At 37.7% G+C, this 13,867-nt stretch overlaps 2 protein-coding genes across 2 annotated transcripts in view; one reads left to right on the forward strand and one right to left on the reverse strand.

Moving 5' to 3' along the window:
* Positions 1-13,867, forward strand: part of LOC145499466 (5'-nucleotidase domain-containing protein 3-like) — a 121,135-nt gene that overhangs the window by 49,379 nt on the left and 57,889 nt on the right. The gene's annotated exons all lie outside the window — the stretch shown is intronic.
* On the reverse strand, positions 87-7,457 carry LOC145499509 (ribosome biogenesis protein NSA2 homolog). Its single transcript, XM_081479032.1, has 11 exons — positions 7,314-7,457; positions 7,151-7,218; positions 5,548-5,613; positions 4,475-4,528; positions 4,225-4,375; positions 3,868-3,952; positions 3,415-3,509; positions 3,101-3,139; positions 2,611-2,712; positions 1,972-2,023; positions 87-1,681 (listed from the first exon to the last, which is right to left on the reverse strand). The coding sequence occupies exons 1-11, from the start codon at positions 7,314-7,316 to the stop codon at positions 1,614-1,616; spliced, it is 783 nt and encodes a 260-aa protein (XP_081335158.1). The 5' UTR covers positions 7,317-7,457; the 3' UTR covers positions 87-1,613.

Genomic DNA, 13,867 nt, shown 5'->3' on the forward strand with positions numbered 1-13,867 from the left:
AAAATGATTACAGTGTGATAAATAAGTTGTTTCCTCGAGTTATTTTAAACTGGGACAAGTCATAGTTGTGTGGGTCAATTTGGCTGAGTGCAGACTAATTTATTTCTTTTAAAGAAAAATATTAATACTATTTGTTTTATAAGTCTATTCTTCACTTTTGAATGTTACAGCCCAAGTTACATCAACTAGTGTTGTGTGCTAGGTTTTATTTAGTACTTTGATTCTCAGGACAAGCTCATAACTGGTTTGCTGTTGTCAAGCCTTAATCTGATTGTCAGTGAGTATATTTAACTCCTCTAAGTGTAAACTCTTTTTTTGATTCTGTGGAAAAGCTGATACCTGGTAACTGTTGACATGCCTTGATCAGTACTCTGTTTGACATCCAGTCAACCAGTGTTTTCAACTCTTCTTAGATAACAAAATGATCACTTGAAAACAGCGACTGTTAATTTATTATGAGTGTTGTGTTGTGTTGAATTCTCGTCAATTTATTCTAAATTAATAAAGTGTTAATGGTGTGTATTGGAGGTGGCCAAGCTACTGTTTCTGTGAGGTAATAAAGTAAAAATAATGTTGAGTCAACTGTTTCTTTCCTTTCACTGTTTACCTTTTGTTATTTATCCAGAGCAAAAGACTACTTCTTCATAGGTAGCCACCAAAGAACAGTTTAACATACTGTACAGTAGATTTGGTACAAGAGAGAAACAGTGTATCAGCAGCCATGAAATACAAGATGAAATAGCCAACAAAATGATAGTTTGCTTTCAACCATCAAACATGGCTTAACCTTCAAAGGACTAAAGAAGTCGGCTTTTAAACCTGTGAATACAGCTGCCTCTCAATCCTCCATACCAAATTACCCTTTTATGAGAGGCAGCATCTGTGACTGAGGCCAAACTGGCTGTGTGTAATGACAGTCAACTGTATTTTGCAGTCTAAAAATATGATTATGTTTTAGAGTTTTGCACAATGTGTAGTTCCAGAAAATATCCATACCCACCCCAAGGAAGGTTAACGAAAATTCCAAGGGGGAGGGGGGTTTCAAAAGCCGAACTTTTAAAAGGAAAGTATGGCACTAAAATGGAATTTCCAGAGGAGAGGGGGTGGGGGTCAAGCTAAAAAAACCTTCCGTGGGAGGGGTATGGATATTTTCTGGAACAACACAATTTCTGACCAGTTGGTACTTGCAAATTCCAAAATGATTCACCAGGTGCTACCAATCCTTAGCACTGAAACAGAATTAACCTTAGCTTACACTGTAGTTGTTCTTAGGCCCTAAGCTTTCCGAAAGTTGCCAATCAGGAGGCGGCTGGAAATAAGGTTACATGTATCTGAGTAAAATTTGGCTCAAAATAAAATCCAATAGACCATTATTGTATTTTAAGTAGCATGCACTGGAGGCTCGCGGGGAATGTCATTAATCATTTACATTTGGAAAAAAATTCCTCCGTTAGCTTTAGCTTAATACCAAAAATACCAAAGTGGTCAATTCTAGAGTAGTACCTTGTGTCTTTACAATCATTTCAAGTCAGACACACAAAAATAAATACAACTTATAACATGGATAAGGTCAAATTCTTTTATTTACAACTTCATTTCCTACTTTTCAGTTGTTATACCAGTAATACAGCATTAATACAACCGTCATTTTCTGGATTGTTTGTGACTTGAGCGTATTTACCTGTAAAATGAGACACACCAACAATTCTTAACAAGAAGCAAAAGTCCAAATCATAAAAAACAAGTGTTTTTGCACCATATGGTGGACAGTATTCTCTGTATAAAGTTACTCAAAATTATGACTTTACTAGTTGATGCACAGGAGTCTGGCATATTCTACTCATTATCACAAAAAACTTTGCCAGCAAATGTCATGTGACTGTAACCAAGGAGAACATGTAAAGTGGTCTTAAATTAATATTCCTTCCAACCCTCACAAGAATAAAGGAATTGCTTTCAATTCACACTTACCCCATACAACTTTGCCACCTTGTGTCACTAAGCCAAGTTCACTTACATTAACCTACACCAGAAAACAATTTTGTAAATTAGATCATCACTTCTTTAATTCATAAAAGAGCTGTTCAAGAAGGTAACAAACTAAGGAAGTTCTTTATCAGTGAACAGCTTGACCTCCTATGTGCAGCAAACAAATTGTTGTTTGAAAGTTTGTGGTTCATCATGGTGATGTACGATAATAATAATAAAGGAAAATAATTGGTCTCACTTGGGATGCTCTCGAAATTACAAAGTAAGTAGCAGGGAGGAGTTAATTCTTTTTATCCTCCTACAAAAATGGTAAGCAGACACTGCATTTTGTTAGCTGCTTTGCCTGCAAGTAATATTGTTCTGATATCACCCAATGGTGGCCACGCAAAATTTTATCACTGAACAGTTTTTGCTAGTGATGACCAAGGAATATTTAGTGGTAAACTACAACAAGTTTTAGCAATACTACTGAATGTTTGGGAGACCTTAAAAAAGCTGTGGAAATACTTTCTGTGGTTGGTGTTCCCACAGCATTTCGCATTCTTCCAAACTTCCACTCATACTCATACTCATACTTGTACAACTTTATAGAAATGTGGAAAACAAGGAAATACTGCTTACCTCAATAACAGTTCCTTTTGTTATAACTCCTAGTTGTGTGTACATTGGTGATTGGGGGTTCTTTTTCACACCAATCAAGGGTAGACAGAAAGTTGCTTTCAACTGAAAAATACCAGGAGATACACCACATTACAGATGGGATTCAAACAAAATAAGATATTCAATACATAGCAAGTGCCTACTCAATAAATTAGCAAGTGTTTGTTTTGCCAAACACTGTGTGAATTACAGTGTTTTTCAGCATGTTCCTGTACACATTCTATACTGCTATTACAAGGAAATCCAAGCATCTACATGAAGACCTCACACAGTTTTGGCAAAGGTGGGTGCAATGTTTTGCTTGGTGTAGCAAATGAAACAAATATATTGTAGAAATAAGACACATGCATGTAAATACATACAAATCATTTCTACAAATATAAATGTTTCATTTGTCAGTCAGCCTTTGTGACCATAGCCAGAAAGAGCTTCACAGAATCTAGGATCTCACCTCGGGATGTGTGACATGAGCCTTTTTGAAACGTAAACCCTAAATAGAAACAAAACAGGCTACAGTTAGGATTTAATTAAACTTGACAAATATCAGTACATTATTTTTAGCTTCAGTCCAAAGGAATTCAAGGGAGATGTCTACAGAAGGGGTCTTCTGAGCATAATGTAGTCTATGAACAGCTCCTAAACACACTTTCCTCCATTGAGGGAAGAAGGGAGAGAGGGAAGGCCATAATGTAGCATAAATGCATATATTTCTTTTTGAGTACAGGGGACAGTTTGAACAAGATTGGAACAGTTGATTTTCCTCACCATTGGTCTGATAAATCTCTCATACTTTGGAGGTTTTCTTGTAAAGCCCTCGCCAACGTAACAGACTTTGGTAACCATACGCTTCCATGCTTTCTCTAAACATGCAAAAACAACATCGATAAACACATGGATGGAAACAGTGTGTCACTAACATCTATAAGGATCTTGAAAGGTCTTTAAATATCAAGAAAGATCCTGCAATATTGTTTGCAACTTAGGGGAAAAGAGAAGGAAATGGCATAATTGCAAAACCCAAAGGCCACCTCCACAGGACGGTTTACAAAGTCATGTCTTTGAGAGAGGCATAAAACAGTAAACCTGTTCTCCATCTGACCACAGTTTCATTTTGTTCGTTGATACTACTGCATCATCTTAATGAAGCCAGTTCACACATATAATCACAGTCACTGCAACAAAGTGAGTGAGGGCAAAATTGAACACCAAGAGACTTACTTTTAGATCGTCCAGTTTTTATAACTTTGAAAACTTCATCTTCCCCCACAGCTTTCACTTTAGGAAGTGGTACATCCCATTTTCCCTGAGACAAAAAAAATGCAAACATTACACTGAGGTGCATTTTCTCGTCAAAATAACTCTTTTTGAGTAAGAAAAATAACCACTCTTGACAGTATTCAATATTAGAATCAAAATAGACCATTAAAAAGTTCTCAGAGACCACCACCTCTTGTAATGCACAAATCATACACATTCCGACATTACGGTGTAAAATCCAAAGTACAGTGTATGTGGTATTACCAACACTTGTCTAATGTCAAAGATTGTTCTCAACGTTTCCATAGATGTACTTACCGCTTTCTCTTTCCTCTTTTGTTTGACCATGTTACTGAGCACTTTAGCCCGTGACTGCCCTTCTCTGTCCAATAGATATGCAGGCACAGCACCTTCAGGGACATCCTTGCTGTCTCTTGTTTTTGTCTGGCGTTGTTCATGCATTCTTAGTCTGAAATATATCATTCACAAGATTACAGTATTGATCAGAGAGTAACACAACACTGTTTCACAACTTGGATTTGGAAAAATTTGTATTCTTTTTACTTACGTCTTTTTCATCTGTATTTTTTCAAGCCGGCGCTTTTTATTGTATAGTTTGGCCCTGAAAAAGAAACCGCACTTTAATTTAAGAAGAGAACAGATTGTCTTAATTTCACAAAATCTAACAACGTCAACCTGACAATGTCTAGTCGACTGTGGGGTTGTGGCCCATGTTTATTACTCGAGCATCAAATATGACACGAAGAGCAGCAAAGTAAACACTAAAACTTCTCAGTAACTGATAACTGCTGTTCTTATAACCTGGCTAGAGAGATAGAGAAAGCTTGTAGAGATAGAGAAACCTTGTACTCAATGTTTACATTGACTGTGAGAAGTGCACAACTGAATTTCATAGCGTTTGTATACTACCAAGCTAAAATCCTGAAAGGGAGTTTAATTTGAAATTGAAAGGGGGCAAAACTTGTAATAATTTTACGAGTCTGAAGAGTTCACATTTGTAAAAAGTTGTCCAACAATGTTACAATGAAAAGATTTCTGCCTTATAGCAGGGGCCTGTTTCTCGAAAGCTCCGGAAACTTTTCGGGCCCGCAAAGCCAGTTTTAGTTTATCTTTATCTTTATCTACAAACAGAAAGGTGTATACACCTGAAACTTCTTGTATGAAAGGAACTTCTGGTCATATTAAAATGTAAATGAAACAGCTATGTAATTGTAAGGTCTGAGATCTTGCTACAGCTTTCCGGGTGGAAAAAGTTTTCAGGCCCCTGGCCTGATTTTGCCAAATACCGGTAGTGACCCACTGATTGACCAGTAACTTTCATTTTTAAAGGTTTTTCTCCAAGTAGAGATACATGTATGACCAAATCATTTACACACTCCCAATAGTAAAACAGAAGTGAGATGCTAAATGCTAAAATTTAAGTTATTCAACAACTCTGTAGATCAGCAACTCCAAGTCAGACCTGGTTAAAAATAGTTGAATTACAAATAAACACTATGAAGGGTATCTACACTGCAATGCAACAGAGCATGTACTAACATGTAAGCTATTGATTCTACGTTACCGTAAGAATTAATACAAGTGCAACAATGTACCATGTGACATGGCTGCTTAACTTACTTGAGGCCATGGAGTTTGTGAGCATACTTAGCATGTGTATGCGGTTCACGACTTTCCTTTTTACGCCTGAGGGAAACAAAATAAAAAAGCATTATGGCTGGACCCTGCTAGTTTGAATTCATTGTTATTTCAAACTCAGAACCATTTCCCTTAGATTTGCACTACAGTCATTTATTATTGGCTATTTCAAACTGTTTTTCAGTTACCTGGGAGTTTGAAATAGCGAGGCTCAACTGTATTAAGATATCTGTAGCAACAGTGTAGTCACTGAAGGCTACTTACTCCCTGACCATGCATAGTTACAAGCAGCAACCAACAGTCGCAAGTTTTGAAGTACTTTGAGTCCAGACTTGGATACCTTAGGTGGTCAAATTGTCTAACAAGTTTACTCCTAAGTGCATGTAATTTGAAAAAGCAATAATCATTTTAATACTGCCACTGCATGCCAGGGTGCATTTTATGTACACCACACTTCATATATCCATGGATGATGGCCTCTAGTATAAAGTGGCATGTAAGTGAAGCAGCACTTGGCATCACAAGGATTGAAGATTGCCTACTGATGTTACCAACAAGATTGATCAACGGACTAATTGATTGGTTGATTTATTGATCAATTTATTAAATTATTGATGTCAATTTATTGATTGATATCTATTGAATGCTGAAGGAACCATTGGGCATTGAATGGCATTGAATTAAATGGGTCATTGAATTGAATTGGCATCAAATTGAATTGGCATTGAATTGATTGAAAATATGCATTGAATTGGGCATAAAATAAGGAATAAACTGAAAGAAAATTGGTTTTGAATTTCACTATAATCCACTTGCCATTGCCAAACAAAGTCATGGGTATGAGTGAACACTTGTTACTCTGTTTAGCCAGGGCTTCATGCAAGGCCATGAACAACCTTGATCCCAAGTTCTCTCCTCTATGTCCCTTGTCGTCAAAGAGAGAGCTCCTGGATGAAAGCTGGTCATATGACCACTTGTGAATTTAATTTAACCTTTCCACCAGTGTATCCTATTCTAAGCTTCACAGAGATCAAAAGAAACATGTATTTATCCAGCATATTAAGGTATGTAAGTCTGACTTCAATTCCAGCCGGTCGATTTTACCATGAAATCAGAGAATTGTAATGGTGTTTTATGTTGCCTGAACATCACACACATTATTCGCAATGTAAAATGATGTTAAATTTACCATTTTGCAAAATATAATTCTTGACTGTTGCCAACAAATGATTTGCTTATACATCTGTGTCTAGAAGTAAACTTCACAAATCTGATGCAGATGAAATATACATCATTCTTCATGTGGAGTTAAATGTCAACAAAACTGTAAATCATTTTGCATTGCTGTGAATCAAGTCTGAATTCTCGGCAAATCGGTCGCGTGACAGGAATAATGAACATCCAAAATACCTCGTAAAGAAGAAAATAAATAACCTCTGAATTGACACCGATATGCACTGATTTCAGTTCAATTCGGTACATGACAATCACGCCAAACCGTTTATTTATGTAGTGGCAGTATATTATAATGATCAAGACAAACTCTTTAATTAAAACTATAAAATATGTTTAGTCTCAAACTTACTTCTTTTCAAAATGATCGAGTCTGTATCCACGACGCTTCCGTGACTGTTCTACGTATTCGTTTTGCGGCTGTAAAGAAGATCAAACACCACATGTAAAAAGTTCTTTCAATAATTTTTCAATCGCGGTACCGAAATACGATTGTATAACACTGGTGTACTCACCATGGCTGTCAGTAGTTGTTTCTATCACAATATTCTTTCGTTAGTGACAAAATACGTAAAAATCTAGAACTTTTCTGGCGTTGTTTCACTGCTCATATCGTTCAAGTTTGTCAGCCATGCCTGAGAGACCTTCCCATGGTGCAATGCGGTAGTTTGCGGTTTTGCGTTTTCACGTGACGTCATCAGAACTAAAGAGCCACCAAAGTTTTTATCCTCATTTTAGTATCACCCAACTAGTGGACTAATGCAAATCCTAAATTTTGATTGGCTACGCTACTAGGAGATTATAGATCGTTTTCACGTGACGTCATCAAATTCCAAAATCCAAAACTAAAGAGCCACGAAAATTTTTATCCTCATAAGGCATAAGGGGATCTAAACTTAAATCTGTTTACAACTTTTAAGCTCAATAGTGTGCTTGGTTTAGAAACCAGTGCCGTTTGAAGTTCAGAGTTATGTCGGTGCGTGACATACCACTCCGATCGCGTTTGTGGAGAAATATAAACTTATCTAATGATTTTTAGCCTTTTTAGGAGTTAAAGTGTTAGGAAAAGTGCTTGTGTAAATGTTTGTTGGTTCAGTTCAGATAATCAGTCACCTAGATAGCCAAAGTAAGTTCCAGATGTTTGCACTATTTTCCGGCCGCCATGTTGGTGGAGCACAGAGCTCCACCAACATGGCGGCTCCATACTGGGCTCTGTAAATTTGCGCAAAACATTTCGACGAATATCTGAAGTTTGGGAAAACGCAGAGATCCAAAAATTGGAGAAGTTTCTCCTTTACCTGTCTCCTATAATATCGAAATTTCTTGACTTTATCCACTGAATAGTTTTCGATTTATTTTTTCGTTGCGTGACAGTGAAAACCATCTATTAGTAATAGTCATCGAGTAGCGAAATTGGCGCCATCGAGCGTGACGCTTTCTTTCGTTTTATTCCCAAATAAATATTTCTTCAACTTGCATTTGCTAACTTTATTATTACTTTTTCTGTCCGACTAGTTGGGTGATACTAAAACATTTAGACCCTTCGCCCTCAAGGGCCACGGGTCAATAGCCCATTCGGTTTCGCCTCATGGGCTATTGACCCGTAGCCCTTGCGGGCTACGGGTCTAATTGTTAATTAGGCATAAGACGTACTAATTTTATATCTGTTTACAACTTTCCAGTTCAATACCGTCCTTTATTTGGAAACCAGCGCATTTTGAATTTCAGACTCATGACGGTGAGTGACATAAAGCCTCGATCGCGTTTGTTGAAAAATATGTATTTATCTAGTGATTTTTAGCCACTTTCTTAAGACGTTAAAGTATTTGGAAAAGTGCTTATTTAAATGCTTGTTTGTTCAGCACAGTTAATCAGTGTCCTAGATAGCCAAAGTAATTTCCAGATGTAAACACTATTTTCCGCCCGCCATATTGGTGTCCCACAAATGAACACCAACATGACGGCTCCTTACTAGACTATGTAAATATTTCGCCCGGAACATTTCGACCAATATCTCAACTTTGGGACAGCGCACACACTTTAAACTTTAAAAACTGTCTTCTTTATTTATCTTCTATAATATCACAATTTCCTGACTTTATCCACTCCATGGTTTTTAATTTTATCTTTTATTGCGTGACAGTGAAAACACTCTATTATGAAGAATTTTAAGTAATTTTTCATTTTCATAAAGCCTTTTTCAAGTCGGTTCCTATAAATCAAGTGTTAAAAACGCTTGGTGTTCTATTTGCCATGTGTCTCCATATTGGTTAGGCGGTAAGTGTTGTAGCGGTTAAAAAGAATGAAGGCATGACTAGTCAAGCATTTTATGGAAGCTTTAAGTGGGTGCCTTTTCTTGAAAAGCATATCAACAGGAAACAAGATTATAAAAAATATACATCGACTCAATTGACACCACAAGAAAGAAAAAAAATGTGCGGAGTCCCCCGACTTGCGTCGAGCGTATATATGCCCTTCCGACCGCACAGCAGGTCAGATGCGTAACCCATTGGGCAACCGGGGGACTCCTTGACAAGATGTGAAAATTTAACAGCTAAATACGTGAAACAACAATGTAGTTGTTGCTGACAACCTGATCTCAGCTTTTACGAATGTGCCGTTAACAAAAATTTCAGACGTAAAGCAGATTTACAACGCTTGGTGTTTCATTTGCACTGGTATTTCTATCCTTTGTAGGGTCTTCGCATACTCGTTTTTAACTTTGTACTAATAAAGGAAGAATCAAGGCATGGGTACATTGGCACTTTACGACAACCTAGGGTTGATGCCCTTTCTTGAAAAGCATTTTAACATCAAACTTACTTCAAACGGAAGAAAAGAGGATTGTACAAAAAAATATATCTATTCAGGTTGAAACGAGAAAGAAAAAAAAAAGTGCGGAGTCCCCCGACTTGCGTCGAGCGTGTATATGCCCTTCTGACCGCACAGCAGGCCAGATGTGTAACCCATAGGGCTACCGGGGGACTCCTTGACAAGGTTGAAAAAATTAATAGCTAAATACGTAAAACAACAACATACGTGTTACTGACAAACTAATTTTGCTTTTACAAATCTGGATTAAAAAAAGTTTTCCGACCTGAAACAGATTGGGTTCTGGATAACTTATAGCCACTCCAAGGATTTTCGTTCTTCTAAAAATAGTAACTCGCCGTCTTAGCAAACCTTTTCTAGCTGCCAAAGCTTAGGCTAAAGTTTAGTTCTGTGCCAGATGAACTCCGCTAAAGTGTTGGAACAAAACCATCATGAAAAACGTTAAATAATTTTTCATTTTCATGAAACCTTTTTCTAGTCGGTTGTTATAAATCACATGTTAAAAACGCTTGGTGTTCTATTTGCTATATGTCTGCATATTGGCTAGGTGGTAATTTTTAGCGCTTAAAAAGAATGAAGGAATGACTAATCAGGCATTTTACGGAAGCTTAAAGTCGATGCTCTTTCGTAGAAGTTATTTTCGTATCAAAATTACTTTAACCGGAAGAAAACAAGATTATACAAAATATATATCAATTCAATTGACACCACAAGAAAGAAAAAAAAAGGTGCGGAGTCCCCCGACTTGCGTCGAGCGTATATATGCCCTTCCGACCGCACAGCAGGTCACATGCGTAACCCATTGGGCTACCGGGGGACTCCTTGACACGGTGTGAAAATTTAACAGCTAAATACGTGAAACAACAATGTATTTGTTGCTGAGAAACTGATCTCAGCTTTTACGAATGTGCCGTTAACAAAAATTCAGACGTAAAACAGATTTACAACGCTTGGTGTTCCATTTGCTCTGGTATTTCCATCCTTTGTAGGGTCTTCGCATACTCGTTTTTAACTTTGTACTAATAAAGAGTCCGTAGGAAGAATCAAGGCATGGGTGCATTGGCATTTTACGGTAAGGTAGGGTTGATGCCCTTTCTTAAAAAGCATTTTGACATCAAACTTACTTCAAACGGAAGAAAACAGGATTGTACAAAAAATATATCTATTCAGGTTGAAACGAGAAAGAAAGAAAAAAATGTGCGGAGTGCCCCGACTTGCGTCGAGCGTATATATGCCCTTCTGACCGCGCAGCAGGTCTGATGTGTAACCCATTGGGCTACCGGGGGACTCCTTGACAAGGTTAGAAAATTTAATAGCTAAGTAAGTAAAACAACAGCATACGTGTTACTGACAAACTAATTTTGCTTTTACAAATGTGGATTAACAAAAGTTTTCAGACCTGAAACAGATTGGGTTCTCAATAACTTATAGCCGCTCCAAGGATTTTCGTTCTTCTAACAACAGTAACTCGCCGTCTTAGCAAACCTTTTCTAGCTGCGAAAGCTTAGGCTAAAGTTTAGTTTTGTGCCAAATGAACTCCGATAAAGTGTTCGAACAAAGCCATCATGAAAAATGTTAAATAATTTTTCATTTTCATAAAGCCTTTTTTAAGATGGTTATAAATCACATGTTAAAAACGCTTGCTGTTGTATTTGCTCATGTGTCTCCATATTGGTTAGGTGGTTATTTTGTAGCGCTTAAAAAGAATGAAGGCATGTCTAGTCAGGCATTTTACGGAAGCTCAAAGTGGATGCCCTTTCTTTAAAAGCATTTTTGTTTCAAATTCATTTTAAATGGAAAAAAACAAGATTATACAAAACGTATGTCGATTTAATTGACACCACAAGAGAGAAAAAAAAAGGTGCGGAGTCCCCCGACTTGCGTCGAGCGTATATATGCCCTTCCGACCGCACAGCAGGTCAGATGCGTAACCCATTGGGCTACCGGGGGACTCCTTGACAAGGTTAGAAAAGGTACTAGCTAAATACGTAAAACAACAACATATGTATTACTGACAAACTAATTTGGCTTTTACAAATGTGGATTAACAAAAGTTTTCAGACCTGAAACAGATTGGGTTCTCAAAAACTTGTATCCACTCCAAGGAGTTTCGTTCCTCTAACAATAGTAACTCGCCCTCTTAGCAAACCTTTTCTAGGTGGCAAAGCTTAGGCTAAAGTTTAGTTCTGTGCCAAATGAACTCCGATAAAGTGTTGGAACAAACTATCATGAAAAGTGTTAAATAAGTTTTCATTTTCATAAAACCTTTTTAAGTCGGTTGTTATAAATCACATGTTAAAAACGCTTGGTGTTCTATTCGCTCATGTGTCTCCATATTGGTTAGGTGGTAATTTTTAGCGGTTAAAAAGAATGAAAGCATGACTAGTCAGGCATTTTACGGAAGTTCAAAGTGGACGCCTTTTCTTGAAAAGCATTTTAACATCAAACTTACTTCAAACGGAAGAAAAGAGGATTGTACAAAAAATATATCGATTCAATCGACACCACAAGAAAGAAAAAAAAAGGTGCGGAGTCCCCCGACTTGCGTCGAGCGTATATACGCCCTTCCGACCGCACAGCAGGTCAGATGCGTAACCCATTGGGCTACCGGGGGACTCCTTGACAAGGTGTGAAAATTTAAAAGCTAAATACATAAAACAACAATGTAGTTGTTACTGACAACTTGATCTCAGCTTTAACGAATGTGCCGTTAACAAAAATTTAAGACATAAAACAGATTTGCAACGCTTGGTGTTCCATTTGCTCTGGTATATAGCGGTTCAAAAGAATGAAGGCATGACTAGTCAGGCATTTTACGGAAGCTCAAAGTCGATGCCCTTTCTTAAAAAGCATTTTCGTTTAAGGGTTACTTTAAACGGAAGAAAACAAGATTATACAAAACATATATCGATTCAATTGACACCACAAGAAAGAAAAAAACAAAAGGTGCGGGGTCCCCCGACTCTCGTCGAGCGTATATATGCCCTTTCGACCGCACAGCACGTCAGATGCGTAACTCATTGGGTACCGGGGGACTCCTTGACAAGGTTAGAAATTTAATAGCTAAATACGTAAAACAACAACATACGTGTTACTGACAAACTAATTTTGCTTTTACAAATGTGGATTAACAAAAGTTTTCAGACCCTAAACAGATTGGTTCTTAATAACTTATAGCCACTCCATGGATTTTCGTTCTTCTAACAATAGTAACTCGCCGTCGAAAACGCGTGTGTGGCACATCGGTAAGCGCGCGAAAAAGCGCCAAAAGAAAGAAAAATGTCATTGGCGAGAATCTTCAACCAACTTACTGACGAATTCATCTGAATTCTATGGGTATAACACACGAATGGTGATTTGACGGAGGGTCAAAAGTGGCATCTTTCAAAAGCCCATTGAGCATAGATTAGGATACCGAAAGTAAAATCGCGACTGTGGCACATCGGTAAAGGCGTAAAGGCGCGCAAGAAGAAATAAAAATGACATTGGTGAGAATCTCCAACACAAGGACTCTCCAACTCGATAGAATGCCACACGTGAAAGACAGGTGTGGAGATTTAAAGGAGAGCCAAAAGTAACCTATTTTTTACCCATTAACCATAGTTTAGGATTGCGAGATCCAAAACGCAAGTGTGGCACATCGCTAAGCACGCGAAGAAGCACCAAATGAAAAAAACAAACAAACTGTCATTGGCTACAATCTCTAACCCGCTTACTGACCAATTCGTTACAATTCTACTTGGGAAACACATAGTAATTTGATCGAGGGCGAAAAATGGCATCTTTAAAAACCCAATAAGCATAGTTTAGGATTCCAAGACCAAAAACGCGTGTGTGGCACATCGGTAAGCGCGCGAAAAAGCGCCAAAAGAAAGAAAAATGTCATTGGCGAGAATCTTCAACCAACTTACTGAACAATTCATCAGAATTTTATGGGTATAACACACGAATGGTGATTTGACGGAGGGTTAACACTGGCATCTTTCAAAAGCCCATCGAGCATAGATTAGGATACCGAGAGCAAAATCGCGACTGTGGCACATCGATAAAGGCGTTAAGGCGCGCAAGAAGAAATAAAACTGATGACATTGGCGACAATCTCCAACACAAAGACTTTCCAAGTCGATAGAATGCAACGCGTGAAAGACAGGTGTGGAGATTTGATGGAGGGCCAAAACTGACATATGTTTTACCCATTAACCATAGTTTAGGAATGCGAGATCCAAAACGGAAGTGT

Source organism: Orbicella franksi, chromosome 1 (assembly GCF_964199315.1).
Source record: "Orbicella franksi chromosome 1, jaOrbFran1.1, whole genome shotgun sequence".
Classification (NCBI taxonomy): Eukaryota; Metazoa; Cnidaria; class Anthozoa; order Scleractinia; family Merulinidae; genus Orbicella; species Orbicella franksi.